The 25390-nt window shown below is 55.9% G+C and overlaps 5 protein-coding genes across 5 annotated transcripts; 2 read left to right on the top strand and 3 right to left on the bottom strand.

Moving 5' to 3' along the window:
* Window positions 1–546: 546 nt before the first annotated feature.
* CH63R_12511 (D-isomer specific 2-hydroxyacid dehydrogenase) lies at window positions 547–1755 on the top strand (the record flags this gene model as incomplete). The annotated part of the gene is made up of 4 exons (XM_018307485.1): window positions 547–839; window positions 904–956; window positions 1012–1099; window positions 1131–1755. The coding sequence occupies 4 exons, from the start codon at window positions 547–549 to the stop codon at window positions 1753–1755; spliced, it is 1059 nt and encodes a 352-aa protein (XP_018151902.1).
* A 432-nt stretch (window positions 1756–2187) lies between these two features.
* On the bottom strand, window positions 2188–3612 carry CH63R_12510 (uncharacterized protein; the record flags this gene model as incomplete). Its single annotated transcript, XM_018307484.1, has 3 exons — window positions 2188–2529; window positions 2588–2912; window positions 2999–3612. 3 exons carry the CDS (start codon window positions 3610–3612, stop codon window positions 2188–2190), a joined length of 1281 nt encoding a protein of 426 aa, XP_018151901.1.
* A 975-nt stretch (window positions 3613–4587) lies between these two features.
* CH63R_12509 (Nudix domain-containing protein) lies at window positions 4588–5720 on the bottom strand (the record flags this gene model as incomplete). Its single annotated transcript, XM_018307483.1, has 3 exons — window positions 4588–4637; window positions 5193–5540; window positions 5597–5720. The coding sequence occupies 3 exons, from the start codon at window positions 5718–5720 to the stop codon at window positions 4588–4590; spliced, it is 522 nt and encodes a 173-aa protein (XP_018151900.1).
* Window positions 5721–14068: 8348 nt separating this feature from the next.
* Window positions 14069–15731, top strand: CH63R_12508 (Major facilitator superfamily transporter; the record flags this gene model as incomplete). Its single annotated transcript, XM_018307482.1, has 2 exons — window positions 14069–15383; window positions 15487–15731. 2 exons carry the CDS (start codon window positions 14069–14071, stop codon window positions 15729–15731), a joined length of 1560 nt encoding a protein of 519 aa, XP_018151899.1.
* Window positions 15732–16223: 492 nt separating this feature from the next.
* Window positions 16224–20411, bottom strand: CH63R_12507 (Hydantoinase B/oxoprolinase; the record flags this gene model as incomplete). Its single annotated transcript, XM_018307481.1, has 3 exons — window positions 16224–16634; window positions 16769–20112; window positions 20195–20411. The coding sequence occupies 3 exons, from the start codon at window positions 20409–20411 to the stop codon at window positions 16224–16226; spliced, it is 3972 nt and encodes a 1323-aa protein (XP_018151898.1).
* Between the last annotated feature and the right edge of the window lie 4979 nt (window positions 20412–25390).

Raw genomic sequence — 25390 nt, 5'->3', positions numbered from 1 at the left:
CTAACTATTTATTAAAAAGTAGATTCTTAACTAATAAAGACCTAGTTTTTAGCATTAGATAACGATAAGAGTTAGATTTTAAGAAATAATAGTATTAAAATTATTATCTCTTTCTAGCCTATATTACTAAGCTTACCTCTTATCTAGGCCTCTAGATAAGAGGATTACTAAGAACCTAGGGTTAGGAAGAGACAATAATTTCTACAATATTATTTCTTAAAATCTAACTCTTATCGTTATCTAATACTAAAAACTAGGTCTTTATTAGTTAAGAATCTACTTTTTAATAAATAGTTAGAAAAGGGGCTTTTTCTAGCGATAAGGAGTGGCCGGCTCGCTATGTTGGCCGACTCGCTATGCGTGTACGTTAAGGGTATTCCTATAATATATTATATTAACACTTATATGTAGGAAATTTCTAACTGCTATAGTACTTTTTATATCTCACTTTGTTTATACTTTTAATATTCTAGGACGGACATTGTAGGCTGAGAAGACATTATAGCATACGGCCTGGGCGATAGGTTAGAGGTCCTCCTCGTCTTAATGCCATGGGACCTGCCAGACGACCTTGTCCAAGACCTGAAGACCACAAGTCCGGGTATCCAAATCATCACATACCGGGTAGGCTTCTACAATAAAGCACCCCCCGTCGAGATCCCGCAGGCGACGTGGGACAGAGTCACCGCGCTGTTCACGTGGATGGCCTTCCCAACACCAGAGAAAGCGCCGAGTCTGCAATACGTGCAGCTTCTCGCCGCTGGCTGCAACCACGTATCCGACATGCCCATCTTCCACGGCACCGATGTTGTTTTCTGCACGGCGAACGGAGTTCACCCGTGAGTCGACAGCTTTGACAAACCCACTGGCCCTGGAGTTCACGCTTCTCTGACGTTTTCGCAGACCGCAGATCTCAGAATGGGTCATTGCCACATTCCTCAGCTTTCAGCATCATTGTGAGACAACCAATTGAAGAGCAAGTTGGTGTCGCTCTTTTGCTGACTTGAGCAGTGTATGAGCATTGGGAGAACCAGAAGCGGCGGACGTGGGTGATGCCGGAGCACGACGAAGACACGCAGGATGCCGTCGGTCTAAGGATGTAAGATCTTCCCTTCCCACCCCGACCTAAGATTGCAACCGGCTCACATCCATGATCCGCAAAGGGGCGTCCTCGGCTACGGCAGCATCGGCCGCCAGTGCGCGAGACTTGCCGACGCGCTAGGCATGAGTGTCTACGCGTACACCGCGCGCGAGAGGCCGAGTGCCGCTTCGCGCGCGGACGATTCGTACGTCGAGCCCGGCCTCGGCGACCCGGTCGGCGAGATCCCGTCCCGCTGGTTCCACGGCCGCGCGCAGCTGAACGACTTCTTGGCCGAGATCGACCTGCTGGTCATTACCCTGCCTTTGACCCCGGCCACCAAAGGCATCATCGCGAGGGAGCAACTGCGGGCCCTCGGGACGCGAAAGGCGTTCCTGGTCAATGTAGCGAGAGGAGCCGTCGTCGATACGGACGACTTGGTCGCCGCGCTCAACGAAGGGACGATCAAGGGGGCCGCCCTGGACGTCACTGATCCCGAACCGCTGCCTCCGGACCACCCGCTGTGGACTGCCAAGAACGTCATCATCACGCCGCATGTCAGCTGCAACTCTACTCACTACAACGAGCGAGTTCTCAGGATCCTGGCCGAGAACCTCAAGCGGCGGGCGCAGGGGAAGAGGATGCTCAACGTGGTGGATAAGTCCTTGGGATATTAGGTGCAACCAGTACCACGGGGTTTCGACTTATCTCATGGGCTATATATCTTTTGGGCCGTGGACCTGTCACGACCTATAGATTTACTTCTTGAATTATGGTCAGAATGAGCTTTCACCGCATAGGTTTGACTTCCGCACTGGCAAACGTAGGGTTGTGGTCTGCCACAGTAGCTACTGCGTCATGCAACTAATTGTTAATTATGCAACGTAGTAAGTTGCCACATGGTGAAGGATTTCAACCGCTTACTATAAGTCCGAGTATTATGAAGGACTACGATGTATCATTCTGCTCCTGTCTTACACTCTTTGTCTGGACGCTTTCGCCAACGAACAAAGCCTGCGTCCTGGAATTTCCCGTCCAAACTAAACATTCCTGACTCTAATCTCGTCTCTTCCAGCGGTTTCGAATCTGCCGGTCGTAGCACTTCCCCTTTACTCCAGCTCCAGGATGGTAGCCTCCAGGAACTGCTTCTGCAGGTTCAAGAACTCCTTGGCGGCGGCCACGTCGAACGGCTTCCCGCTTCGGTCTCGGTCCCGGAACCGCTTGGACCCGTCACGGAGTCGTTCCTCGAGCACCTCCAGACGATACTGACTCCATTGGTAGTAGAGGCTGGACCGCGTGCTGATGGGGCGCGCGCCCGTGAGGACGGTCTCATCTCTCACCAGCGGGCTTTTCGGGCGGAACGAGGTGACCATGCTGATGCGTTCCCGCCCTCCCTTTGCCTTCATCGCCTGGTGCTCGATGTAGCGGCCTTGCATGACGACACCGGTTCCCTTGGTTAGAGGATATCAGCATGTCTCATCCGCTCGTCTTCGGTGGGGCAAACTTTACCATGGCCGGCCCGCGCACCTTCATGATCCCCCCCGTGCCTGTCCGCATGGCTGTCTCGCCGCCGACCATGCCCACGCAGTCGGAAAGCATCGTCACGCACACGAAGGCGCAGCTGTCTCTGTGCCAGGCAAAGGCGGACTGGTCCTCCTCGAGGTAGGTCGCGTTCGTCTCGACGGCGCCGAGCTCGGTCGTGGTCTCGTTGATGGAGATATTGATGTGACCTACCTCGAACTCGATGGCCGGGACCAGCTCCAACCCGGCCACCCTGGAGACAGCCTCCAGGACCCGGTCACAGTTCCAGGCGTCAAAGATGAAGGGACAGAGCCTAGGTAATCAGCCGGAAGCGGAACCTGTCAGCGCATCGAGATTTCGTAGCACGGGACCCCGAACGTCACCAGGGGGCTCGCTCACCTGGGGCCGTAGCCACGGATCATGTTCTTGGCGAAGTCCGACGCGTACTGGCAGGACTGGAGGACGGGCTCGCTGAAGATCTCAGCCCGCATCTGCGCGACGGCTTCGGGCGTGAAGATGGCAAAGGGCGAGGATGCCGCGACGGGGGAGATGCCCTGCCCGCCGAGCCCGATCTCCTGCATGGTGTAGATCTTCTCCGGGTCGGCAATAGCAAGATGCTTGTTGGGGTCAAAGTGAGTCCGCTCGACCCGGCGTGCCTCATCGATCAGGGTTTGCGGAAGTCGGTTTGTCGGCCTGGTGGGCTCCTTGAGTTTCGGGCCCACGACGGCGGGTGGGAAAGCTGGCTGCAAGACCTCGGCGCCCATTGTGTTTGACTCTGTTGGTTTTGAAACGAGAAGAGACGAGGCGAATGTTGGGAAAGCTGACGATGAGGGAACACGGAAGGAGGAGAGACAAGGTTTGGCTGGTGATTTGATGGCTCTTAATGCTAAGCTGGTAGTTTCGGCAGCCGGGCAGAATACACAGAGGAAGCGCGTCCTTTTATGCTTACAGCAACGCAAGTGTTTCCGTCCGGATACCTCTGGTTTCACCACAATTCGATTAGCATCGAGCATTGCATATCATTGTCGTGGATATTGATTAGCTTGGTCTATCATGAGCGGGGGTTGTGGGAGCACGCGAGGAGTGCGGGGAAGGGAATGAATGGGTTGGCAAGGAGTTTGGCTTCCCGAAAGTCTAGATAGCTGAGAACCTGGACCTAACCATATTCAGCAATTTTAATGAGACATCTTCTTCATGAGTGGACAGAACTCATCACCAAAACAGAGGTGTATCGTATGGGTCGCACATGTGAGTGGGCCACGTCGCCATGAGCTCCGTTGTCGCCCAGACGTGCCGTATCACACCTGTTGTGCCTTGTTCCCTTCGTGGGCTGCTCTACTATGCTACCGTGATGAATACATGCTGGCAAGCTACTTGTAGACCTGCCTTGGAGCTTGTTTACGTCGATAACCCCGCATCCGTCACCAAGCCCTTGGGAGTGGGTTACTCAGATGAGCACGTTGGATAGACCACAATACCTAACAAGAGCTTGACTCCACAGTACCATGCATCTGAACCGCATGCTTACCACAGCCTTCTACGTACTCACAGTTCACCTAGTTGGATATCAGTGTTCGGTCTATGCTCCAGAGTTGTGAACACCACAACCCCCAAACGATGGAAACCTTCGATTTGACGAACAACTACCGCTGCGTGTGAAAGCCCTCTGAATCGAATAATCATTCCCGCACCGCCGACTTGAGCGTCCGAAAACAACGACATCAAGTTTTGGGCTACTCAATTCTGAATCTTCGATACTTCAGTTTGGCGGTTACGGCTTTTCTTGCTACCTCCCCATTCATCACCCCGTGAACATAGGTGTTGGGTCGGGAAAGCTCGTGCTGTGGATGCGATTCTCGCGAAGTATCATCAATATACTCCCTTCCAGCATAACCCAACAGTACAGGAAGACATTGAGGTATCCTCACATTTCTCCAACGTAAAGATATTGCTCATCAGTTGTTTTCTGAAGATGAAACCCCCCCCCCTTAACTTTCCAGAGCGCAGATTGCGTCGCCAGATCTTCGCGAGAGATAGCCTGACTCAGAGTTTGTTCCTTTGCTAGTGTGAAAGATGAATCTTCACTCAAGATTATAAGCGATCCAAGTCACCCCGCTGGTGCTAGTTCGTCTCCCAAATAGTTGCCAGCGTCTCCTGCCGAAAGCCCATAAGGCCAATTCAAATCTCCAAAAAATGAATCATTTTAGTGGTATCAGTAGTTGTCTTAGCGTAAAGGGGGCTTATGATCAGCTTTAGTAAGCTTCTTATGGTCGGCATATAGGCGTATAGGACTCTTAATTATTGGATAATTGTAGTAGGTTAATGTTGTGTACATTAAGTGCGTTGGCTGCTCCCTGATGCTCGACTGGGCCCTCGGCAGACCCTTTCATAGGCGCCCAGGGCCACGACGAGATTCGTTGCCTGAGATGAAGCCCTGGGCAGTCCCCTTGTCGACACCGAGCGGCCAGCCGAAAAGGCCGTTCTGCTGTGGGTTCCTAACATGCCCCTCGTGTGCGCTATCCCCTCCCACTCGACGATCCTTAAGTTGCAGCGCGAAGGGCTTTGTGCATGCCTTGCTTCTTCTCCTGGTCACCTTCCTTGAGCCGTTTCCATGCTTTTGCGACGGAGTATGCCTTTGGTGGTTTGCGTTTGGCCAGTTCAGGGTCAGTACGGGCTCCGTGGCTCAATGCTGTGCACTTGAACCAGTGCACCGAGCCGTCTTTGACATCATCAAGAGATTCAATAGAATCACGATCGACGACAACACCGGCTTCCTCTTTGGCCTCGCGTACTACACAGTCTTCCAAATCTTTATCTTTGTCTTCGTCAAATCCACCCTTCGGCAGGATGTAACCGTCTTTCTTGGAAGCAACCATCCAGACATGGCCATTAGGTTCAAACGCAACAACGCCACAGCGAAGACGCGAGTCGCCTTCATTGACTACAAGAATCATTATCAGTCTGTGAACCTAGACCGAGTGCTTGTAGTAAACTAACTTGAGCCTGACTTTACTGGTTTCGACGACCCTGGCTTTTCTGATTTCGGCGAGCCTGGGTTTACTGGGTTCGCCCCTACGATAAGGGCAAGACCCAAGGTAAGCCACAACAAAGACAGATGCATGGCTTATAATGGATAACCGATACAGAGGTGGCGTTAGGTGACTGCGAAATGGCCCCTAATGGAGTAGGCGAGTATGGAACAAAATGAATGACGATGACACTGTGTTTCTTAGCCAAGTTGAAGGAAAGTAGCAACAGATTCTTTATAGACCACTGTCCGACTCTTTCATCACGTATTGACATAAGAATTGTATTCTGTGTTGAGAAAGGAAAAAGGTTTTTAGATTGGTGAAAATCAAAATCGAGAGTCCTGCTTGAATTACATTCAAACTGTGAGCAGTTTCTATAGAAGCCTGGTAATAGAGTTAGATGAAAATGCAAGAAAAGACACAACGTCACGCGATATGAAGCGAGAATTACTGCTTGCATTCAAACAGGCATGTGCAGCGTTGCGATGTCTTGTGGACGACGATTCCTACAAGCAAGAGTGATTCTCATAATTCCAAGCACCCACTTTTTGCCCGTCGGCTCATTTATGCCCGCCCATTACACTAAAATAACCCTTTGTAAAGCTGTGGGCCGAATTATGTGTATTGTCTGCGTGCAAGGGAGGTGCCTCAGGAGCCAGAGTTTGTCTCTGCATCTCCAAGTTGACATCTCTGCTCTGGATCCTGCACGATATCTGTCCTCACACCAACTTTTACCAAGCTTGTAATGAAACCACCGTACCGTCATCAGTTCCTGCGACGCATTGATCGTGCGATCGATGGCCTCGGTCCCTTGCCATTGTTGGAAAAGCCGTGGACTTTGCTGCTCTAGAGAGAACTGTCGTCGTCAGGGAGGCGGCGGCCAGGATTGCCCCTGACACATGGACAGGACTGACAGGACAGAACCCAGGCGGGACTCGGTAGTCGTTTAGCCTTTAGCCCCCGATTTCCTAATTCGGACTTTACGAGTGCGCCCGAGTCCGCGGAGTCCGCTTCCGGTAAGTTGATGAAGTATTACATTAATAGCAGTCCTCCCCCCCCCCCCCCCCCCCGGGCTCATCCTTGAGAAATTGGGCTGTCGTGGGTGCTGTAGAGCCCGCGTGGTGGACTAACCCGACGGCTCATCCGCGCAGATGATTACTATCTTGTCCGAGTGATACCGGCACTATGTACAATCAGTCTGTCCGTGGGAAATTTTTTCGCACAGAACAGAGTTTGTTGAGTGTGTTCTTTACTTCATTAAGATATCCTGACTGTTGTCTCTGGCCTGTGGGCTCGTCACACCCAAAGGTTAATTTGGGTCCCTACAATAACCCGCCCGATGCCATTTCCGGCGTTGATGACTCCAACTGGGTTCCTGTCCCTAACTTGGAACTTTGTCTCTGAAGGCGGCAAAAAGCAAACCACGGCGAGTTCCCCCAAACGATGGTAGATTGAGCCAGGCTAGAGCATGACACAGGCGCTCCCAATAAGATTGAGCAACACGAGAGAGAGAGAGAGAGACTAAAGTTGCAAAGATCTCTTGTCCAATATCCCCGATCAGCATATTCATCCATGCGGCCACGATAGACTTCAGCCCAAACTTTTGGTCTTGGACGCATGGATGGTGTGTGTTGAGCTCTCCACGTGCATGTGTAAGCCACATCACTATTGCATCGAAAGGGGAAAGGGAGGAATCTTTTTTTTTTGCTAGCTTCTGCATTGGGTACAACAGACGAGTCTAGGACGACAAATACGTCAAAGTTTTGAGATGAACTTTGCTTTGTCATGTAAACAAATGTGCGTGGGCTGTTCCGATGAGCGCTGCCACAGATCAGGTGCCAAGGTCCAAGGGGGGAGTCTTTTGGATTCGGAACCAGTTCCGAAGCCATAGACCCTTGTCATTCCTACCCTGAAGAAAGTTCGAGTTCGAGTTCGACGACAGGACGCCGCGGGGCCCATGGCCAAGGCCGAGTGCTTGACACCCCGCCACGCGACCTCATCCAGATAGTGTTAACGATGAGCGTCGGTCAAAGCGGACCACGGCCACATGGAATGGAATGTTGTATAGATGGGCTCATGTCGTGTTCGGGACGAATGCACATGTTGGGCTGGGGCGAGCCTTTCCAGCTATTCGCCTGGATTGTACACCGGCGAGTAACAATTTGCCCGCCGGGTGGTCAAAGAGATCTTGTGAAGCCAAATACATGTTCAAAAGCGGAAGCGATGTGTGATAAAACTGCTATATAGAGAGAAACCTGATGTCGACGCTGCGCTTCTTGAGTAACACTAGGACTAGCCTCATTCCATATCAACGACGACCATAGTCCTGGACAGACCTCAAGTACCTTTTCATGCCGTGTGGGAGGTTGTTATTCAAACACCACCCCCCTATATCCCACATGTAGTGCCGGCGTTTTCTGTGTTTATTGGCAGACCTTGCCGTTGCCGCCGACGGGCGCGAAGGTAGTGCGGCACGTCAGGCCCGAGCAGCATGGGGGACCCTCGGGGTCGGTGGGTGATTGTGGGCCGCACGACGCTGTTCCTTCCGATCAGCACTTTGTACAACCTCGTGATACCAGAGTGAGGATGAGGGGAGGGGGGGTACTTGCTCCCTTTGTTGAGGCAGCTCTGCTGCCTGTTGACCAGGCCGACATCCACAGACGCAGCGGAGGCGGTTGCGGCGACGACGGTGAGCAAGAAAGCGAGAGTTAGCTTCATTTTTGTATTGTGTGTGTGTGTGTGTGTGTGTGTGTGTTTGTATGTGTGGAAGATAGGTTAGGGAGTGATGTAGGATGAATGGGACGTCAACTTGGCTCATGGAAGGCATCGGGGCCCCCTTTTATATTGCCATTCTTTGCTGACTATCCGTATATTCCATGTCTGTAGGCCGTACCTGGGACCGGACGCCATGCTGTGATGCTATACCTCCGTTTACCAAGCAGAGAACTGCCCCAAACCCCAGACTTTACCGGGGGATTAACACTACAACTGTTGCAGGCTTGCAAACTTAAATGCGTGGAGTGCATGCCGTCTCAAGTACTTCAAACGGCTGTAAATACCGGCGGGTTTCGTGTACGCTGCGTCAAGCGGTCCGCTATCGAGGTCCCTCATTGGACGGGGCAAGAGTGCAAGAGTGTTAGGAGTCGTTGCGGAGTGGATCCGGTACAGACATCTTGCGACTCATGTCCGCCGTCGTAACCAACTCTGCAGGGGGGGATGGGCGGCCGTGGCCCCGCGCGTGTTTCGCAAACCGAGAACGAGGCAAAAGCCTTGCCTTCACATCACCGGCAAAAGGAAATCACCGCCACATTGGAACACCGTCACATTGGGCGAGGCTGTACACCAAAGAAGGGCAGTATTCGACCCGTCACTGCGAGGTAAAGACACGATTCATTCTGTGACGATTGTCTCATCAGGGGGCGTGTATCGTCGTCCGCTTCCGTTATGGTCTACGGCGTCGTGACCCAACTTCGAGGGACCCGGGGCTGTCAGACATGTCCTTCCCAGACGTGAGAAGCAAACCAAGGTCCCAACCCCGTGCATGCAACAGGGCAAGGAGGGTAGATTGCGGAGTGACCTGGTTCGCGAGAGTCGTTGACGGTCACGCCGTGGCATGCCGGAGCTGTCTTGCTCACGCACCCAAGGACAGAAAGCAGAGGTCACGAAACTGCCGGGAGACGGAAATGTTGACGGGGCTTGTATTGCCCTCTGGCAGATGAGCCGGTCTCAAGTCTCCCGAGTCAAGCCTCTGTGAAGGTTCCCCGACGGCATGGTGAGTGGCGAGGGAGGCCGGTGGACATGCGGCGGACGTTGCAACTTGCGGCGGCGGAGACACGGAGTTAAGGAGAGCCAAGACAATCGCCGTGCTGACTGACAATCCGGAGACGTGATCGGCGGGGAATGAGACGAACCCGGGTCGTTTCAGATTGAACTTCCATTCATATGATTCCTTGAAAACTGGGTTCGTGAACGAGTGTGTGTAGTGTAATCGCCTGAACTCGCCTGCACGCTGCACACACACACTCTCTCTCGCATGTCCGTCAGCTCTGGGTTGACGATCGAGGTCGATCTCTCTCGGTGGGGCCCATAACCCACGATCACCAACCGGCCTGAGCGTACGGATGGATACTATGGGTAGAGGTAAGATAGGTCAAGCGAAAGAAGGGAGGAAAAGGGGAAGAAAATTTCTCTCCAGACCACTTTTTTCCCCCTCCTATCCAGTCTGTTGACATCCACCCACCCAGAAGAACGCCCCCCACCCCACCTCGACAGTCTATAAAAGAGCGTCCTCCCGCCGCTCCTTTGCTCGTTTTTCTTCTTTTCTTTTCCTCATGTCGACAATACTTCAGAGAATCATTTCTATAGTATTCGACCCTTTCTTGGTTCCCTAAAGGAGCCACAGATCCCACCCTGGTTGATGATCTATATCCCCGACACCCTAGAGTGAAGAAGCTCCTGGTTGCTCTCGAACCCTCCGCAAGGGGGGCGGTCGTGTGTCTTTTGACCGCGGCTGTATAGAGAGCGGTGATGATCTCGTCCCCGGCTACGGTCTTGCCCTCGGGCGCGTGGTCGGGGCGGGTGTCGGCGGACGTCTGACAGGCCTCCTTTTTTTCACTGCGGATGAGAGCGTTGCTCTAGTCGCGGGGAAGAGAAAGCTTATCACGTTGAACTTGCGTCATGGGCTTGTCTTGTCAACGCTGAATTCGTCTTTTTCCCATGACCCTGTATTGTTTTCAGTTTTCTGACTATCTTGTCGATCTCTGTCGTGCCCACGGACGTGGCATTCAGCGGCAAGCTACTCATGTCGGTGCCCGAGTCCCGGAGACGACGGTTACCGTGCCGACGTCCGGGTTAACGGACGTTGGGGCCCGATCGAGGAGGACAGATAGGCGGCCTCCAGTCGGTGCAGCGGCCGGAGCACCCACGCCTAGCATTCGGTGTGCAGTATCTGTCTCCATGGTGTTGCAAGGGAACACAAGGACAGACACGGGAAGCCGATCAAGGTCGCGCAAAGACAGCCCTCAGCCGCGAGATGAGTAGATGGATGGATGGATGGATGGCTGACCGCATTGCCGACCCAGGGAGGGTTCCGAGGCCTTGGGTTTGGGGGAAAGCTAACCGACTCGTTGGGTGCGCGCCTAGGGTAGCAAAAAGACTATCTCGACGTCGGACATGGGATGATGGGGGGGGGTTGGTTGGTTGGGTGGTGGCCGGCATGCGATGTCGGGCGGATCCCTCAAGTTCAAGTTGCGTCGTTGGCCGTTGGCCTGGGGACTGGGAACGTAACCTTTGGTATCTGGTCTGGTGGTGTGTCGGTGTGAAGGTGTGGGGGAGGTAACGGTGACGGTGACGAAGGGGGGGATGTGACTGGGTATGGAGATAGATGTATGGACGTCTCGCGTGGTCGGATCAAACCAAAACGGGTTATCTATGCCAGACTGACTACGGATACTTCAGTAAGTCGAACCTGGACGGGCCTGATGACTTTGAACGATGGACGACGGCGTAGGGAAGTCGAGTGCGCCGGGCGCGATGAAGGGATTCGCGGCTCAGCGTCTCTGCGGGACGCGGTGTAACCTCGCGCGAATAGAAAACTGCCGTCTGAAGTATAAAGAGGAAAAAGATGCAAACCAACATCCAAAAGTGACGAGTCCCGCCCTTATCTGTGTAACAAGCCCACGAGGCGTTTCCGCAGGCAGAGACTCGTGTCATCCGTGTCGGGATCGAGTGAAGCCGCCTTGTCGATGCAACTTAATTTGGCCGAGACATGGACATGGACATGGACCTTCAACTCGAGTCTTGAGTACAGAGCACCAGACTAGTAACACACACACACACACACACACACACACACACACACACACACACACTATGGAAGCCGTTGATAACCACATGAAAGCCAAATAAGAACAATGGTCATGGCAGGCAAAGGTCCCCCAAGGTGGTCGGGAGAAACGTTACATGGACTCGGCTAACCGCACAGACCATTACAAAGTACCTGGAAGAAGTAGAGATTCCCGGGGCTGGAGGACTGACGCTTGTATCTGGTTGGTCAACGGGTGTCTATCTTGGCTCCCGGCGCCACTTATATTTCTCCGCATAGAGGGGGGCAGGCACGCAGGGCAGTAATGGCAGTGGCAGGCGGTACCTTCCCTTCCCCTGGAGCAGGCTGTTCTTTCCTGGTTTGTCAAACTGTGTTCGTGCCCGAAGGTGGGCTTCGGTACGTACCTATACTGGCCTAGCCCACCCCCAGCAGCTCCTTCCTCAGCAGTCGGGATGGGGAAGAAAAAAAGTGAAAGGGCACGAGACCAATACAAACAGAGGGAGGAAATGGATACGATGTCAGCCCACGATCAAGCCCGTGGCTGGCGGCAGCCAATGCGACGCCGGCACTGGGACGGCACACCTTCCTGTAGGCGAGGCGACGCGACACACAGGACACACGACACAGGGCACAGGGCGGTCGATAGCCTCAAAGTGTCCTGAGTGAGTGGCTTGTTTAGTGTGAGTCTCTACATGCATGCATTCATGCATGTCATATACTGATCCTCATCCTCATCCTCACTCTCATCCTCCCCTTCTCCTTCCTCAATGGTCGGATCGACCACAGGCCATCCGATGAGACGCGCCCAGAATCGGGCCGGCCTTTTTTTTTTCAATTTTTTTTTTTTTTTTCACATGTATTGATTGCGGGTGAAGTGGGGACCTCGCACCTATTCTCGACCATCTCACTCACTTCCTTCTTCACTCACTGCACTGTCTCACTCACTCACTTAGGCATGGCAAACACACTCGAGCGAGCCAAGAATGTTTTGAATGTTGGGGATGCTTGGGCGTTTGCCACAGACGAAACATCCCGGCAAACAGAACCCCGTCTCCGTCTCATTCGGGATGCTGATTGGATTGCAGCGCTGGTAAACGGCGGCATCTCTCCTTTTCGCTATCTCGGCACTGACCGGCCCGGACCTCTCTCTCTCTCTCACACACACTCTCCACCCGTCGTGGGCTTATCGTTTATCATGGCCATCCCGTCCCATCCTATCCCATCCCTATCCATACCCGTCCGTATCTGTGGGCTCATGCCACCCCCGGCCGGTGCCCGTTGCCTAGCTCACGCCTAGACCCCTGCCGCCGAATCCTCCTGTCTGACGATAGTGATGATACTGTAGATAGCTATTGTCACCTTTGTTTCCCGTGAAGAAGAGGTAGTGAGTGAGTGGGTGAAGGTGCGTGAGCAAGAGACAGACCCGGTCCATCTATCTGTATCTGTGCCGCTGTCACGTAGCTCTCGTCGTACCTTCGTCCCCATTGTCCCCCAAACCCATGGCCTTGCAACGAGTCGTCGGCCTGATAACCACTACCACCCACCCACTCGTCCATCACCACCAGTCCTATCTCCCACACACACACACACATTCACTAACACCGGTGACTAGGCCTTACCTTGCTGCTGCTACCTTGTCTCCCTCTCCTCTCTCTCTCTGCCAGACCGGGGTAGCTAGCGCTTGCCCCAAGCCCCCCCAAACCCCAATCAGTGTTGGCGCCGTCTTCCTCCCTAGCCTCCCTTGCTTGGCCCCGCACATCGCTCTTCTCTCTCTCGCTCACTCTTACTCTCACTCTCACTCCATCCAGGATTGATTCTCATCTCACTTATCCGTGCCGACGACTCCCTCTCACGGTCAATTGCGTCCTTCGTTTTCCATCTCTTCTTCCTTTGAAACATCTTGGTGTTCTTTACTACGGCTACACACATTCAACACTGTTTGTGCTGTCCGTCTCGAATCCCCTGCCCAATTCCATCTGCCGTACTCCATCCTCCAACTCACACACCCACATCCCACCCTCTTCTTCCCCAAATCCTCCCACTCCTCCTCATCCTCCTCCTCCTTCTCACCTCACCCCAGTCCATCTTCACTCACCTCACCCCCCCTCCGTATCCTCCTCCTCTTCCTCCACACGCCACGCCACGCCGTCTACCGTCCCAGGACAAAGAGACAAGAGACTAGAGAGACTCCACCCACGATCATCGCCCAGTGCAACTGCAACCTGCAACCTACAAGCCTGGCCTGTATCCGTAAGTAGCCCGCCGATAAACATTCCCATAAAGAATAAAGACGTTGCTGCACGCCTCCTCCCCCCAGACCCTTTTTTTTTTAGAACTGTTATCTTCTCGTGTCCCTGCTCACTGATTTTCTTTCCTTTCCCCCTCCCCTAGGTCTCGTCTCACTCAACAATTGGGTCAAAAGAGCAAACTCACCTCGCTCGGCCCTCTCCCACGACGGAATTGAGTTTCCCATCTCCGACACTTGACGCCGCCCGCCCGTCCGTTCCGTCTCATCGTCCGCCAACATACACCTCACACCTCACATCTCACCGTGACCGCCATTCATCACCGTTACTGTCATCGTCATCGTCATCGTCACATCGCTCTCCCGCCATCATGTCTTCGCTCGACGAGAAACACGCCCCTCCCGACGACGCCGCCGCCGCCGCCACGCCCGATGCCGAACCCACTACGGCGCCGACCGCCACCACCGCCGCCACCGCCTCCGATCCCGTCCCCCGCCCCGCCGGATGGATGTACCGCGGCTTCCGCTTCCGCGGCAAGGAGCTCTGGTACGCCTCGCCCCGCATCCAGCTCTTCATGGTCTCCTTCGTCTGCTTCCTGTGCCCCGGCATGTTCAACGCCCTCGGCGGCCTCGGCGGCGGCGGCCAGGTCTCGACAAAGGCCTCCAACGACGCCAACACGGCGCTGTACTCCACCTTCGCCGTCGCCGCCTTCTTCGCCGGCACCTTTGCCAACCGCCTCGGCCTGCGCCTGACCCTCAGCCTGGGCGGCCTCGGCTACTGCATCTACGCCGCCTCCTTCCTGTCCTACTCCCACAACCAGAACGAGGGCTTCGTCATCTTCGCCGGCGCCTTCCTCGGCGTCTGCGCCGGCCTGCTGTGGACCGGCCAGGGCGCCATCATGATGTCCTACCCGCCCGAGCACCAAAAGGGCCGCTACATCTCGTGGTTCTGGATGATCTTCAACCTCGGCGCCGTCATCGGCGCCCTCATCCCCCTCGGCCAGAACATCAACAAGACCTCCCGCAGCACCGTCACCGACGGCACCTACGCCGCCTTCATCGTCCTCATGCTTCTCGGCGCCGTCCTCGCCCTCTTCATGTGCGACGCCCCCCGCATCATCCGCGACGACGGCTCCCGCGTCATCGTCATGAAGAACCCCTCCTGGCAGTCCGAGTTCCGCGGCCTCTGGGACACCCTCGCCCAGGACCCCTGGATCGTCCTGCTGTTCCCCATGTTCTTCACCTCCAACGTCTTCTACACCTACCAGACCAACGACATGAACGCCCCGCACTTCAACACCCGCACCCGCTCCCTCAACAACCTGCTCTACTGGTCCTCCCAGATCATCGGCGCCCTCGTCATGGGCTACGCCCTCGACTTCCCCCGCGTCCGCCGCAGCGTGCGCGCAAAGGCCTCCTACGTCGCCCTCTTCGTCCTGACCATGGCCATCTGGGGCGGCGGCTACGCCTGGCAGCGCAAGCAGGCGCCCCGCAGCGAGATCGAGGGCAACGAGGCCTACCCGACCATCGACTGGACCGACGGCGGCGAGCTGTACATCGGCCCCATGTTCCTGTACATGTTCTACGGCTTCTTCGACGCCGTCTGGCAGACGAGCATCTACTGGTACATGGGCGCCCTGTCCAACTCGTCCCGTAAGGCGGCGAACCTCGCCGGTTTCTACAAAGGTGTGTTTAATTCTTTTTTTATTTTTGACCTGTTTCTCCCTTTTCTCTCAGTTTTGTTTCCTATTTTAGTCTCCCTCTCACTAACACAACCACCAACCCACAGGCATTCAGTCCGCCGGCGCCGCCGTCTTCTGGCGCCTCGACGGTCTCGGTACCGAGTACAACACCATCTTCGGCGCCTCGTGGGGCTGCCTCGCCGGCGCTCTCGTCATCGGCGCCCCCATCATCTTCCTCAAGATCAAGGACACCGTCTCCGTCGAGGAGGACCTCAAGTTCTCCGACGAGACCGTCGCCGACGTCGTCGCGCCCGGCACACTCGACGTCAAGCTCGACAAGGAGGTCGCTTGAGCGTGTGTGTGTGTGTGTGTGTGTGTGTGTATGTGTGGACAGGCAGAGAGGAGCTGCGCATGATGATCCAGCGAATGAAGGGGGAGGTGGCTTATTTCACGGTTGATGGTTGACGAGAGACGAAGTTGTTATACCAAATGGGTGCTTTGAGTACGGCACAAGTTGTAATTGTTAGTTTAAATACTACTTCAGAGTAATACCCGGCTTTATCAAGTCGGGATGTTCATACGTCTGTCGAGGCTGTTCTAGTTGTTCATTACCCCCCCCTTCTGTCCACCAGTCTCATCATGGCCTATTAACTATAACCATCATGCGTCTCACACATACATTCATACTCACTACCTTTGTACATCGATTCGACCAGTCCCGTCAGTACCATCATAGTCCATCATACGCCTCCAGACGTACCCTCTACATCTACCCACCGTTCCCATTATGGTCCATTCCCATCCATCCATCATGGCATCCTCATCGTGGGCATCTTCATCACGTTTAGACGTACCCCCTATGCCGGTCCTCCACCTCATCCCCCCCATACCCGCCGCCGCCAGGCGTGTTGATCTGCACGTACTCGCCCTCCCGCAGGTTGATAATCGCCTTGCCGCCCAGGTTGATCCGCTCCATGGCCCCCTCCTCGCCGCCCTCGCCGAACAGGAACGCGTAGTTCTCGCCCTGCCTGCCCGGCCCGCCGCCCGCCATGCCCCACGGCCGGTACACCCGGCGGTCCGAGAGGATGCTGAACTTGAGCGGGACGCGCGCCTCGATCTCGCGCGTGATGCCGTCGCCGCCGCGCCACGTCCCCGCGCCGCCGCTGCCCCGCCGGATCTCGTACCGCCGCACCAGCACCGCCGTGCGCTTCTCGATGACCTCGGCGTCCGTCTGCCGCGTGTTGGTCGAGTGGACCTGCGTTTCGTTAGTCAGTGACTCGGTTTCGAAGGTCCCCCTTCCCTCCGTCTCTCTTCTTCCTCTCTCTCCCTTTCACTTCCCTGACTGTCGTCTAAGGAAGGGAGAGGTCTTCTCTCAGATCTGTGACTTACATGAGTAGAGTGCTCCCCGTGGTACCCCTCGCCCGCGCCGACGCCGCCGCCGATGCTCTCGCCGTAGTTCCACCCCTTGGCGACGACTCCCGTCTCCGGGTCTCGCCCGCCCATGCCCCAGCCGAAGCTGTTGGCGCACCCCTGGCTGGCGCCGTACCGCCCGAACGCGCGGAGGATGACGTCGATGACCCGCTGGCTGGCCAGCGTGCTGCCGCAGATGGCCGCCCTCGGCCCCGGGTTCAACACCGAGCCCTCGGGCACGCGGATCTCGACGGGCGTCAGGCACCCCTCGTTGAGCGGGATGTCGGCGTCGACGAGGCACCGGATCGTGTAGATGATGGCCGAGTGGCAGATGGCGATGGGGCAGTTGTAGTTCCCCCACGTCTGCGGCCCGGAGCCGGAGAAGTCGTACAGGGCGGACCCCGTGGCCGGGTCGGCCGTGATCCGGACGCGCATCGGCGTGCCGTCGTCGAGGTGGTCCGTCGCCTCGAGACCGTGCGGGTGCGAGGCGGCGATGCGGCGGAAGAAGCCGCGCACGGCGGCCTCGGCGTTGGACTGGATGGCCGTCATGTGGCGGTGGACGGTGGCGAGCCCGGCCTCGGCGCAGAGCTTGTGGAGCAGGACGATGCCGCGCTGGTTCGCCGACGTCTGCGCCTTCAGGTCCGAGATGTTGTCGGCGAGGCGGCGGGAGGTGCTGCAGCCGGGGAACGAGCCGGCCTTCTCGAAGGCGGCGCGCACGGCGTCCTCGAGGAACGTGCCAGCCGAGACGATCTTGAGGGAGGGCACGTTGAGGCCCTCCTCCCACAGCTCGCGGGACTCGGGCATCATCGAGGTGATGCCCTTGCCGCCGATGTCGGTGTGGTGGCCGCGCGAGGCCACGTAGAAGGCGATCTCCTGGCGGTGGTGTTCCGGGACTTCGGCCTCGAGTCCCGAGTCCGCTCCGGAGTCCGATGTTCGGTCCGAGTCGACAAAGACCGGGGTCACGACCGTCAGGTCCGGCAGGTGGGTGCCGCCCCATTGCGGGTGGTTTGTGAGGAGCACGTCGCCGGGCCGGAGCTTCCCCTCCCATAAACGATGCTGAGCCTGGATGGCGAACTGCATCGAGCCCAGGTGGATGGGGATGTGAGGGGCGTTGGCGACGAGCTTGCCGGCGGGGGAGAAGATGGCACAGGAGAAGTCGAGGCGCTCTTTGATGGAGGTCGAGATGGAGGTGCGCTGGAGGGTGGTGCCCATCTGCTCGGCGATGGCCATGAAGCGGTGGGCGAAGACGGAGAGCTGGATGGGGTCGACAGGGGAGGAAGAGGAGGGCGATGCTATTATCGAGGAAGAGGGTTCAGGGGTGGGCGTTGTGAGGGTAGTAGAGGGGGACGATGGACGACTGGATGTCTTCTCGAGGAGGACGTGAGAGGACAAGATATACGCCCGGAACGTGGGCGACACGAAGATGGTCTGCGTCTGGTCGATCAGCAACGCCGGCCCAGGGACGACAACATCCTTGGGAACATCGTCGAGGCGGTAGACGCCCGTGTCGTGCCACACGCCGTCGATATAGACGCTCTGCCTCTCCTTCGGCTCCGGGGCCGGGCTCTGCGTGCCGGCCGCCAACTCCTTCAACGCCGACGCCTCGCGGACCCTCGCGCCGGCGCTGCCCGTGCCGCGGACCTTGATCGACTCGATGACGATGTCCCTGTCCATCGAGAAGGCGAACTCGCGCAGGTGCGTCGCCTCGAACCGGGCCGCGTAGTCCCCGTCCTCCGGCCGCGAGATGGTCAGGTTCGTGTCGGTGCCGAAGTACCGCAGCACGAGGCTCTCGTCAAAGACGATCGAGTCCTCTCCAGCGCCCTGCGAGTGCAGCTCCGCACCAACCCGCGCCCGCAACGCCGCGAGCCGGTCCGAGACGTGGGCCGCGGCGCCGGCGTCGAGCTTCCTCCCGTACGGCTCGAGGGCCTCGTGCTGCAGCTCGGCCTGGGCGATGCCGTACGCCGACAGCAGCGACGAGAACTTGTGGATCAGGACGCGGCGGATGCCCAGCTTGTCGGCGATGTCGCAGGCGTGCTGGCCGCCGGCGCCGCCGAAGGAGACGAGGTGGTGGTTCTCGGGCGCGAAGCCGCGGGCCTCGGTGGCGTTGCGGATGGGGCGGGACATGGTCTCGTTGGCGACGTCGAGGAAGCCGAGGGCGACGTCGTGCGCCGTCAGGGACCGCGCCGTCTGGGCGTTGAGGTCCGCCGTGAGGCGGGCGAACTCGCGCGCGACGACGGCGGCGTCGAGGGCCTCGTCGGCGTCCGGGCCGAAGATGGACGGGAAGGACGACGGGACGAGGCGGCCGAGGAAGAGGTTCGCGTCTGTCACGGTCAGGGGCCCGCCTTTCCGGTAACAGGCCGGGCCCGGATGCGCGCCGGCGCTCTCCGGGCCGACGGCGAGGAGGCCGTTGCGGGCGAAGAGGACGGAGCCGCCGCCGGCGGCGACGGTGGCGATGTTGAGCATGGGCACGGTGATGGTGCGGCCGGCGATGGAGGTCTCGGTGAGGTAGTCGTAGCGGCCGTCGTAACGGGAGACGTCGGTGCTGGTGCCGCCCATGTCGAATCCGATGACGGGCGTGCCGTCCTCGGGGTCGTAGCAGGACCGCGCGATGCCGACGACGCCGCCCGCGGGCCCGCTGAGCAGGGCCTCGTTGCCGCGGAAGCGGGCGGCCGCCTTGAGGCCGCCGTCGGAGCACATGAAGTCGACGCGGCGCGGCGGGACGCGGAATCCGGCGCGGAAGCCGTCGACGTAGCGCCGGATGACGGGGTACAGGTAGGCCTCGGTGCAGGTCGAGGTGCTGCGGTGGAGGAACTTGATGGTGGGCGAGGTGGCGGCCGAGGTGGTGACGAAGGCGAAGCCGAACTCGGGGGAGCGCGCGATGGAGGCGACGAGGTCCTCGTGGGCCGGGTGGAGGTAGGCGTGCATGAAGCAGATGGCGAGCGACGTGTAGCCCGCGTCCCGGAGGGCCCGGAGCTGGGCCCGAACGGCGTCCGGGTCCGGGCGGCGCAGGATGCGGACGAGTTCGCCGCTGGCCGTGCGGACGAGGTCTGCCGTGTCGGCGGCGTCTGAGACGGAGGCGGCCTCCTTGTCGAGGGGCGTCGGGTTGAGGTCGTAGTCGGCCGGGACGATGCGCTCGTCCACCTCGACGACGGCCGAGTGCAGCGCCGTGGCCTTCCGGATGCTCAGGTCGAAGAGCTTGGGGCGCGACTGGTCGCCGATGACGCAGACATCCTTAAACCCCTTTGTCGTCAGGAAGGCGAAGCTCTCGCCCTTGTGTTCGAGGAGGGCGTTGGTGGCGACGGTCGTGCCAATACGGCATGATGCTGGATGGGCGTCAGTCAAGGAGGAGGGACTTTCAGACTGAGACAAGTCACTCAGTCAGAAAGGAGGGATGGAGAAACACACCAATGCGCGAGCCATCGAGCTTCTCGCCTACGGGGATGGGCTTCCCCTCGACGGCCTCGAGCACGCTGCGGATGGCCTCGGTCGGTGCGTCGGGGTAGTTGGCCGGGTCTTCCGACAGCAGCTTGAAGATGAGCGGCTGGTCGCGGCCGTCGACGTGGGCGATGACGTCGCAAAAGGTGCCGCCGCGGTCTATCGAGACCCTGATATCGGCGGCCATGGCGGCGTTGTGCGTTGTGAGGATCTGGATGATATGAATGATGCGTGCGAAGTCGTTGCGAGAGAGTTGAGTTGTGTTTTCTTCAAGGCATGAGTCAATCTTTCGAAGGGGGGTTTATTTATCCAATGAGATAAACACAGAACGCTCGCTGTAAGGGATGATGAGAGATATGAATGAGAGTCTCCAAGCGTTTGCCATATTACCCAAGACGCCTTGCACATAAATAAACATGAACCTGACCACTCGCGGCGACGTCCCAGCGGGAATCGATGCCGAGTGTGACAGAGTCCCCCGGCCTTGGTCCCCCAAACTCCCGCTCGTCGGACTCTGTCGGCCGGTGCGATTGCGTGCTACCGGGCCTCCCCCGCTTTCGGTGGACTCTCTTGTCGGAGCGTTCCCGACACGGGTCATCATCCTTGGGCCTTTAAGGGGGATTGTTCGCTTATCGCCGTCGGCAGCCGGCCGAAGGTCGCCAGGTAAGTCCAGCACGTTGCGCCATCGACGCCACGGAAGATGTATCTCGTTCTACTCGTCCACGGATGTGTCGTCCCGAGAAGTTGTCGCCGGCGCACAGCGGGCCGGAATCAAGGGGGGTCGACGGCGTCGGCCGCCACTCGGAACCTCGCGGATTTGGGTTGGGATGGACGGTATTTGAGCTCCAGAGTCTCAAACAACACTCGATCGAGATAGGGGGGTTCAAAGAGCAGGTAAAGACAGCGAGGAGTTGTCTAGCTCAAAACAACTTCCAGAGGCAACTTCAACCTATTTTGTAATTGCACGTAGGGAACCGCAGCACCTTGGCTGCATCAGCTATTAGATCTGGGTTCATCCCGGGATCCGTCGTGAATCTCATTTCGACTGAACCTTCGGTATAGCTTTCTCTGCCCAACTTAATTAGCTATGGGATCCAGATTGGCTAAGCGGACAAGACTCTTAAATATGAAATTGCCTGTAGAAAGTTAAGAAAGACAAAAATATGAATCAAATTGGTACCCCTAGTTGTCTGGTTGATGATTGGATTCCGGCGCATCATACAATCGAATAACAACGATAGATTCGGCGTTACCGTGCCGAAGCTTTAGCCCAGGAAGACTGAAAATGTAAAGTCGTGCTTCTACTCACGCTCGTAGTCCAGTTACTCGTACTCGGCTCGCTTTACAGGCGCATTGCCAGTCCGATCGACCTGACAAACGGGCAGGGCCAGCTAGTCATCCTCGTCTGGAGTGATGCCTGGCTTCTCGACATATCTCACTGCAGCATCATATCAATAAACTAATGCATAGCTCATTACACTAAAAGAAATTGTCTGAACTCCCGAGAATCATCTTCTCACGGGCCCAGCAGATATTTAAAGCACTGCGTATCCTCCCTTTCAAGTCTAGTCTACGAAGCAACATCCCAATCCTTACCCTCATTGGTCTTTCTTTCGCTCAAATCCCACTCTCTTCACCATGAAGTTCATGACCTTCCTGATGCTATTTGCAGTTAGTGCTCAAGCCGCCAGGAAGTGGTGCGAGTACGTTTTCTCATACGCTATTTTGCTTCTGCTCCAGCCTCCATCCATCCCTATGTTGTGGTCAATACTAAGATCATCCTAGGTGCGATAACGGGGGCAGAGCTTCAATCCCAGAAGATACTGAAGCCGCCTGCAAAAAGCTCAAAGGAGGATATGAAGACGGCTGGTGCCGCCTCACCGTTTCAGTAACCAGATGGGAAAAAGTAAGGAATTCTTTTCCATAGGATAGTAGTGGGGGGGTTCCAGGGGGGGTTTTTTTTTCCATTCTTTTTTTTTTTTTCCATGTTACTCAAGTAGACTTACGCTGACAACCATAGACCTGCGCAAGTGGTAGTGGAGATTGCAAGAAACGTTGCAAAAAGAGCGGAAAGATGAAGAAATGTTACTGAACTAGTAAGAGAACAATCAACTAGCAACATACATTGTCCAAGCCCGAGTCTTTCGAAGTAATGAGAAACACCTCCATCCCAAGGTGTTCTGGCCATCGTGCTTTTCCTGAAATGGGAAGAGACGACGATTCAAGCCAGAGCGTCTCTTCTGCGTGACGGGTGAAGGGCGGCTAGCTCTCCATCTTATCAACATCGAGATCACACTCCTCCCCTGGCTCTTCGCCCCAACTCGGCGTGAGAGTCTTTCTCGGCTGAAAAGAAGGCCTGGAACCATGCGGTAACCCCTGTCGATATCTGCGGCATAGCTGGACCCTGCATTGCCTAGAGGGTTGATTGTTTCCGCCAACTGCGCTTAACATGCATGGTTCAAGTTTTTTATTGCCTCGATCTTTATTGCAGTTAAATTCCTATTGCTGCACCGCACTTCAGGAACCCCATATCCCACGGTATAACACGATTCAGCACGAAGCTTGCGGCGTCCGAAATCCATGGCGGCGACTATGTTCTCAAGAGTCTAGCCTTTCGTGTCAGTTGGCCACCGACGACTGGTTCGTTGCGGTTGTGGCTTGTGGCGACGGTGGCGACGGAGCCGCAAGCGGCCAGATGGGAGGAAGGTATCTTTTATGGCATTGTCATGCCACGTCACCGGGAAGGCGGCCAAACCCGACGACTTTTCATGGCGGGTTGAATGAGGTGGACAAGTCGGCGGACGTCACGGGGCCGAGCCGGCTATAAACCAATGAAGCCAACTCGAACAAAGATAATCGGATCGTCGGCACATCGGGTACACATCAGGCAAGACGCCATGGTATGGTACGCTTGTCCCGAGACAGCTTTCCAGTCTCTATCCTTTTTTTGGAGTATTATGTCTGGTTGCGGGTAGGCTCTATTAAGTCAGACTACCCACTTTTCGGCACCCCCCCCATTTCGGCACCCCAAAAATGCCTCAAATGCCTCATCACCAGAACATACCCCTCAACTTTCAACATCAACAACATTTTCTATACTTATGCGAATAACCTCATTTTTTCCTCAGAGCTTCTTTTCGACCTTATGGGCCAGTATACCGAAGATGAAGTCAATCAGGCCCTTGACGCAATAACCAACGGCATGCCCATTAAGAGGGCTGGTCAGGTGTATGGCATCCCAAGATCAACACTTCAGTATCGGATTAAGGGCACTCAACCAAGGTCAATTGCCTTTTCTGACCTGCAGAGACTTTCTGTTAGTCAGGAGGCTAAACTGGCTGAATGGGTTCGCATTCAGCATGCCCTTGGTGTTGCCCCAACCCATCTGCAAGTGAGGCTATTCGCAGAAAGGATCCTCCATGCCATGGGGGATACAGAGCCTATAGGAAAAGGCTGGATCCAAGCCTTCTTGAAGAGGAATCCATCAGTCAAGGTCCAGAGAAGTCGCCCTATCGATTCTAGGCGTGTTAATGGGGCATCTACTGAGGTCATCAGGGACTGGTTCAAACTACTCGCCATACCAGAGATCACCAGCATCAAACCAGCTAATAGATACAACATGGATGAGACTGGTATCCTTGAGGGCCAGGGATCTAATGGGCTGGTGCTGGGCATGTCTGAGACGAAGTCTGTACGTAAGAAACAGCCTGGATCAAGGGCATGGGTATCCATCATCGAATGCATCTCTGCCCTGGGCCATGTTCTGAATCCCCTCGTTATCTATAAGGGCAAGGCAGTCCAGCAGCAGTGGTTTCCTCTAGACCTTGGCCCTTATGAAGGATGGCAATTCACTGCAACGGAGAATGGATGGACTTCAGATGCCACTGCAGTTGAATGGCTGCAGAAGGTCTTCATCCCTCAGACTCTTCCTCAGGGCAAGGAGGTCAGGCTGCTGATCATGGATGGACATGGGAGTCATACAACGACTGACTTTATGTGGTTATGCTATATAAACAACATCCATCTATTGTTCTTACCGCCACATACCTCCCATGTCCTCCAGCCACTTGATCAGTCAGTCTTCAGCCCTGTCAAGGCAGCCTATAGGAAGGAGCTTGGATACCTTGGTCAGTGGAATGATTCAACTGTTGTAGGCAAGAGGAACTTTATAGGCTGTTATCAGAAGGCTCGTACTGCAGGTATGACGATGCAGAACATTAGAAGTGGTTGGAAATGGACAGGGTTATGGCCTGTCTCTATGGCGAAGCCTCTGATGAGCTCCCTACTGCTCCCATCAACACCAGCAGCATCAGGATCATCTGATCAGGTCAGCAAAGGGCAGTCTGGAGGCAAGGAAGCTGAAGGATGGGTATCTGCGTCATCTGCAGTGGCATGGTCGACGCCAAGGAAGATGAAGGATCTAGCTGGGCAGTTGAAGCTATTCACAGAGCTGGAGAATGATGCCTTTACTCAACGCCTTCTATTCAGGAAGGTAAAAAAAGGCTTCAGCGAGCAGGCATATGAGCTGGCAAATACCCAGCAGAAACTGGAGCTTCTGCAGGCCCAAGTCACCAATACTGCAGTAAGGAAAAGAAGGGCAGTCCAGCTGGATCCTAACACTAAGTTCGCCAACATCAAAGACATCCAGCAGGCGCAACTTAAGGCTGGGGAAAAAGAGGATGATGCAGCCGAATCCAGCGACTCTGAATACCCTAGTGAAGCTGAAAGCTGTATTGTTGTTGCATCTAGAAGAAGTCAATGATTAATTGAAGTCGACGAGTATGATGGGAATAGCTTCATTTTTGGGGTGCCGAAATGGGGGGGTGCCGAAAAGTGGGTAGTCTGACTTACGGCAAAGGAGATGAGAGCACACATTGCGTTCCGTCGTGCAGGCGTCTGTCCCATGTCCCGAGATCGGCGTGGGGGGGCGGTAAGGTAACTCTTCCTTTCAAGAACTCGGTGCTCTGCAGAAAGACTTGGGGTAATCAGGACTGCCGTCATAAACCGGGCTTGAGACATCGAGTATCGTTCCACACGGGTTTCCAATCATCGGAGAGCGGCACGTATCACTTCTAAGCTAAGATCCTCCTGTTGGCCTAGAGTTCTATGCGCTATCGACTCATCAAAAGGCCCTTCAAGCCATGATAAAACCAACAAGAATGAAAG

This window comes from Colletotrichum higginsianum, chromosome 9 (assembly GCF_001672515.1).
Source record: "Colletotrichum higginsianum IMI 349063 chromosome 9, whole genome shotgun sequence".
Taxonomy (NCBI): Eukaryota; Fungi; Ascomycota; class Sordariomycetes; order Glomerellales; family Glomerellaceae; genus Colletotrichum; species Colletotrichum higginsianum.
This window is presented reverse-complemented; position numbering and strand designations above follow the sequence as displayed.